The sequence below is a fragment of the Triticum dicoccoides genome, chromosome 5B (genome assembly GCF_002162155.2).
Source record: "Triticum dicoccoides isolate Atlit2015 ecotype Zavitan chromosome 5B, WEW_v2.0, whole genome shotgun sequence".
Lineage (NCBI taxonomy): Eukaryota > Viridiplantae > Streptophyta > Magnoliopsida > Poales > Poaceae > Triticum > Triticum dicoccoides.
Window position 1 is genome coordinate 320,143,148 of NC_041389.1, and position 6,437 is coordinate 320,149,584.

The 6,437-nt window shown below is 42.1% G+C and overlaps 1 protein-coding gene across 2 annotated transcripts in view; it reads right to left on the reverse strand.

Annotated features, from left to right (window-relative positions):
* LOC119308675 (serine/threonine-protein phosphatase 2A 65 kDa regulatory subunit A beta isoform) overlaps window positions 1-4,992 on the reverse strand; it is a 7,449-nt gene extending 2,457 nt beyond the window's left edge. Inside the window, exons 1-8 of one of the 2 annotated variants that reach the window (XM_037584806.1) lie at window positions 4,834-4,992; window positions 2,887-3,303; window positions 2,328-2,574; window positions 1,503-1,615; window positions 1,259-1,338; window positions 970-1,111; window positions 804-884; window positions 362-466 (exon numbers count right to left, since the gene is read on the reverse strand). In XM_037584806.1, coding sequence (XP_037440703.1) covers window positions 362-466; window positions 804-884; window positions 970-1,111; window positions 1,259-1,338; window positions 1,503-1,615; window positions 2,328-2,574; window positions 2,887-3,279 — 1,161 coding nt within the window. In that variant the 5' untranslated portion in view covers window positions 3,280-3,303; window positions 4,834-4,992. The remainder of the gene's footprint in view (window positions 1-361; window positions 467-803; window positions 885-969; window positions 1,112-1,258; window positions 1,339-1,502; window positions 1,616-2,327; window positions 2,575-2,886; window positions 3,304-4,833) is intronic. The other variant, XM_037584805.1, reaches the window with a different exon arrangement.
* Window positions 4,993-6,437: the final 1,445 nt, after the last annotated feature.

Sequence of the window (6,437 nt, forward strand, 5' to 3'; positions counted from 1 at the left end):
GTGAAAGGGGGAATTGGTGTAGAAGTGACTTTAAATGGTAGTATGACCTTCGCTCAGAAACGTATTTTGGCGCCAGATGATATGTATTTATCGCAAATTTATTATACTTGGAAGTGCAAGTGTTGCGACCCATGGTGTTGCAGATAAAGACCTAGGGCAAGTGGGCTAACACCGAGTCATCTCAGTTGTATAGTAGCCAACGTTTGCACATGTCCCTCGTATTTGGGGTAAACAAAGTGGTAAGATCAATCTCAGTTACACTGGGGTAAAGCAAAGAATATCATGCTGGAAGCGTACCAAAGATTCACAAACGAACCAGCTATTAATTGCAAGAGAAGCAAGAAACAAAAATAGTGCTGACCTGATTAACTTGATCAAGCTTGCTGATTATGTTGAGTCGAACATCAGGAAATTCATCCTTCAGCAAAGAAAGAAAAATAGGAAGAAGTTGTTCAATGGTAGCATCCTGCAGAAAGCCAAAGATGAAGCTGATCAGTTTCCAACGATGATGAATTGCTGATAGTAATTGCATGAAGAGCAGAAACTATTGGCAACTAATTATAGTAGTATCACACAGATATACGAAATAAATAGAATTTCAGTATAAACAAAGAATACTACTTTCATACGGCAGGTCACAAGAGTACAATGATAATGGAAACAGGTATACACAAAATATATTCATAGGTCTAGAGCCACCAGATGGATATTCATTAAAATGTAAAGCGCATTAATTTGTCTGTAAACATGTTTGCAACACTGAAAGGCAATTCAAGAATTATGGATGCATCATTTGCTCGCACCTTCCCCAAGACAGGGGCCATTCCCATGATGACTGAAGCCAAAGCTGAGCGAACATGCTGAGACGAATCTGATGACAATTCCTGCAGATGAAATTGGCAAGAGTTAGTCTATTGACAATAACAGCAGCAGAATACAAATGATTTTCAGTAACTGCCCCGGCCGCACCTTGACGCACGGCAGAATGTGCTGAATTGCAAGCTGTGGACTTAATATCCTACAGAACTTAGTAACTTTTCCGGCAGCTGCTATCCGCACTTCAGCCTCATTATCACGGAGGAGGCGAACATATGCAGGCACCAGGTCCGCTCTGTTACCAAATATATGAAGAAATCGACCAATCAGATTAAATATATGTATTTACATGTAATATAACAACTTGCCCGTGGAAATCAAAATACACTTCACAAATATTAAAAATTCAAGTATGTTACAATTGATGAAGAAGGTCACTAACCTTGTAGGCTCAGGGCCAACTGCCTCGCAGAGCTCATACAACTGGTTTGCAACCATATAACGGACACGCCAAGATTTATCCTAACAGAGGAGTTATGGAACAAGTGTTAGTACAGCAAAACCATGATGATGAGCTTAACAACATAGTTAAACAAATAAGCAGTTCTGGGTAACATGAAACTGTAGCAATCACAAAGTTATATAACAATACCATACAAAGACTATTAGTTATATCAGTAATGTACCTGGGAGAAATTAACAATGACTGGAAGGATATGGGCTACACAATCTTGGGGTTCTAACAATTTTCCAAGAGCGGCACAGCCTTCAACTGCCAATAAACGTACTGAATCTTGATCTGCAAATGAAGGCCAATAACAGCGTGTAATCAATGTCTCAAGTTCTCGACTCATTTACCATTGTACAAAATGTTGGACAAGAAAGTTCCAGGAGCCAGTTTTATGGCTCATACATATATTGATCTTTTGGTACATTCAAGTATAAAAGAATAGTCTCAGAGTTTTAAGAATTTATTTTGATATCTTGGAGCATAGGCAGACTGATATCATATTCAGAATGAAGAAGATAAAATATAGCAGGATACTTTTGGTTTCAGTCCTGAAGGATTCATAACAAATCACAAGGAACCTAACCTACACCACACTGCCATACAGGACTACTTGAGACCCTATATAAATTAACAATAATAAAGCAGAATCTGAAAATTAGGAACATGCGCTACCACCATACAAAAAGATAAACTACTAAATGGTACTTGAAAAAATATGTCAAATTAACTGCAACAAAGCTAGAGATAAGCTACATGTAACAATCACTGACTACGCTAGTAAGCACAATCACTGACAAATCAATAAAAGATCTCCACAGCAGATTAATGAGGAGACCGCATGATTACAAACACAATCATTCAGAGAACACGATAACTGTTTGATGGCAACATCAGAAACTACAATACACGTGTTCTATTCCACTTTTTGAACAGGTAACTATTTGCCTCAACTAGAGAATTGTTTCATTAAACAGTATGTCAAAGATGTAGAAGAAAGTACCATCTTGGGTAAGATCATCAAAGATCGACATGATTTCTGTCTTCAAATGGCTCTGTTCAACAGTGGCAGCAAACTTCCCAAGATTTGATGCAGCTGCCCTTCTGACCATAGGCATGTCATCTTGGCATAACTGGCCATAAATAGTCCTCAGTTCTGTTTTCAACGGATCGGTGGCACTTGGATAGGCTATATGGAAAAGACCACAGGATGATACTCGAGCTGTAAACCACTCACCAGCCGCTAGCCTCTGAAAAGAGTAAAGACTGGTTGAACGAACAGGCATAAAGATATCAACAGAAAATAAAACTGCATTGCTACATTTATCTAAGTACTCCGGTTTTATATTTCTTTACAGAGTACAGCAGTATTTCCAATGAACAGCCATATGTTGGAGCAAGTCACTATGCAGAAGAATACAATGCAAACGCAGTTACCTAAAAGGCCAGTAGAAATATCATGCAACCATATATATTACAGAAGGAATATAATGATGAGGTCAAGGAGTGCCACAAATATTTGACAACAATCAATTGAATGTCTCGCTGTATAAATGCATTACCTTTACTACTGCAATGAAATAGTCAACAATGTCATTTTCTTTCATCTGTGCACCAATACGGCACAACGACTCAACTGCTTTGTCTCGGACACAGGTTTCCTCCACCGTAGACAATGTCTCCAATGGTGGGAGCAAAACATGAGCATGCTCTACACCCCCAACATAAGGAATGAACACACCCAATTCTTCAGCCATTGCAAGAAGCACCTCATCTTCATCATCATTGTTTTCGCTGAGGAAAGGAATCAGTTCCTTCCTGGTTCTTTCTTCTCCAAGTGCCCGTGCAATAGTGGAAAGTCTTCTGATGGAGTTCAGGCGCAATTGAATATCTTCATTTTTAAGCTCATCTATCAGCACGGCAATTGGATAGAGAGGCTCATCGACCATAGCCATCAGGCTAATCAGTTACTTCTACAACTGCAAATCAAGACAGAAGATTAGGACAGTGTGACCACTAGAACTGAGCACGCACATGCACAGATGTGTCCTGTAGTACAAAATATGTCGCATGATCAACGGCAAGAGCAAGTGAGAATGGCAGAGTGGTGTTTCAACGAGGAATCAACCAAATCTCCTCCCTTTCAAGGATTTAGATATGTCAACCTATTACAACCATAGTTTCAAAATAGACATAGTTTCAAGACATCCATACAACTCCAATACACATACGACCATTGGTTTCACAGCAACATATTAATACAAGAGTGAGAATTACGGAAGACGCATAAAATTTCAGGGGCACTTCCATGAAATCAACCACTATTTAATATGACTGCAAAGATTTCATTGATATCAGAGGTCAAAGTTTAGAAAGGCAGCACACTGAAACACGTGACTGGTTTAACTTGCGCAATCAGTAAATGTGGATTCATTGTCGTGCTGGACATGATCACTGAAGGAAAAGAAATCAAAGTCTCGTACAGCACAACAAATTTAAGAGGTCAAACCTTTCAATTAGCATATGCTTTACACAACCCAAACAGCAAAAACATTTGTTTTCCTAATAAATTATTTGTTGACTTTCCTCAAACAGTTTGTCTAATTCACATCTAGATGTTTTTTAAGGATGCCACATCTAAGCTCCCACAAATATATAATGCAGCAAGAAGAAACAAAAAAAATAGGACAAAAAAAATAAACCGCAAACAGAGTGGACATCAGCTTAGTTTATGTCACATCTAGATGTGTCCTAGACATACCTTCCCCAAATGACAAAGAAAGATGCAATTTATTGTCTACAAATGGTTTCAGGGGCAAACAATCATAATCTTTGCAGCATTCCCAAGGCTGCAATCATTCTTTTCCCATCAACAGATCTACAAGCAAGGGTCAGAACATATAGCTTATGTTGGTTGTGCTAGTGGACCAAAGCAAGTCGTATGAAACTATAGAATCTCCATAATATCCGATACAGTATCTACATTCGATGCTTTCAAATTATCGCCGTTCTAACAAACATACAATATAGTAAGCACAGCATGTTGGGGGGGAGCATAACGAAAAAAATCGTGTATTCTAGACTGAGAGACCAAGCAAACCGAAAGAGTGCGGTACAACCACGACGCATGGCTAGGGCAAAACAACGATCCAAGCAACAAGCCACAAACGTATCGGCTCTCCCAATCATCCCACATCCTGCTTGTCTAAAAAAATCACCCCGCATCCAAATTACCCTGACAGAATGCCCAGATCCGTCCCAATCTGGGCGAGATCAGCGCAACCCCACAGAAATGGCGCAGATCTGGGCGGAGGAACCACGGATGCACAAGAAAAAGCTTGATCGACGACGGAAGGCCGCCGTACAGATTCTAATTTCCGACACCCGGGCCGGGACAGTGGAGCGGAAGCGCCGGGCCAGGGCGACGGGAGCGAGCCGACCCGGCTCAGACCGCAGATCTGACAACGGGGAGAAGAAGGAGCGGAACAGATGGGAGCGAGGGATCTCACCTGACGGGATCAGAGCGGGTCCCCGTGGTGGCAGCGGCGGCGAAGGGGGAGAGGAGCTGAGGAGGTCGCGAGGCGTCGCCGGTAAGATTGTGTCTGGACGCGGTGGACGGAATGGGACGGAGAACCGGAGAACGAGGTAAAGGCACCGCACGGGATTGGGCTGGGCCGGGTGGTGGAACGACCTTTTCTGCACTCGCCTCGCTGAAACTGGTGGAATGATTTATTTATTTTTTCTACTATATATGATGAAAAAGGGGAGTTGGGATTGTAGGTTCATGCCCCCCCCCCCCGCCGGTTTTCATCCCCTCCCATGGCGCAATCTCTCTCCCGCCATCGATTTGTTTTGGCAGACCGATACCCTCTTGTATGGAAAATGAAAATATCTCCTACCTCCTTCCGTTTCTTTTCTCCTCCCGATCCCATGAGATGGCTACGTCAACAACTCTCGCTTGCACGCAGAAGCTGCCACGCTCCTGCTCCCACGCGATCGTCGAGACTCTACCGCCCAGCATGCGGCCACTATCGCCACGGCCATCACCTTCACCCTACCATGGTGCCATTGCCACCCTCTCGATCGTGTGTTGTCGCAGACACCATCCTGCTGGCATGGGACCTTACCCTTCAACTGACCTAACATCGTTAACCGGAGACCAATGCAATGGCGTCATCTCCTTCATGTGCTTTACTGCATCACATAAGTCGTGTCTCGACAACAAAATTATAGGAGTGACCGGTCCTGGTTGCACAACCTTTTGAATAAGAATAGGGCCAGGCAGATTAAGGAGTTCGCTGACGGGAAGAGTTGGATTGTGTGGTACCATCATTCAATTGCGCCATTCTTTTGTTTTTAGGAGGAAACGACAGGAGAGGCTCCTACTGCATTTAATTAACAAAAGATATTAATGTTACATATTTACAAGAGGGGCGCCACTTGTTTGTTGTTTTGCCTCGGTTGCTCTTAACGTTTTCCTACCTTCTGTCATGCGATGCCAAAGGCGTTCCAGAAGGCGTTGCGCGTGATGGAACGTTGATGAGAACACATGTGCACCAGGTCATCATGGCCTCCAACAGTACCACATGGTACGTTGAGGTTCACGCATCATTAACAAGTTGAAGATGAAGTTGTGTGAGTCATAAATTAGAGCGGCTCATGATTTTGTATGTTGGCCCTTCCTTGTAGGTACTTCTCAAACTGGAGGACAACATATTAGTCAAGACATTAGGGATCCCCATTGATGTTCTATCTCTTGTCTGCACTTATTTTGTTTGCTCCAATTCTATATATTCTCGCGAGTAGATGGGGTGCAAGCATGTGCAATGTAGTTTCTTTTTTTGCATCTATTCTTCTCGTCCAAATTTATGCAGCTAGTATTATAAAACCCCATGAAACAAGAGGTGGTTTATGCGGCATGATGATGGTTGTAGGTTCTCGTGGATAAATTAAAGGTGCATGCATGTTGACTGCAAAGATTGGTAGAAGTAAAGAGTAGCAGTGCTAACTAATGTTGTTTTTTGATTTGTTTATGATTAGCTTGGTAGCACAACTTGTGTTCTCAAAACGATAAGTAACTGTTAAGGTAAAAATATATGCATTTTCGCCTCAA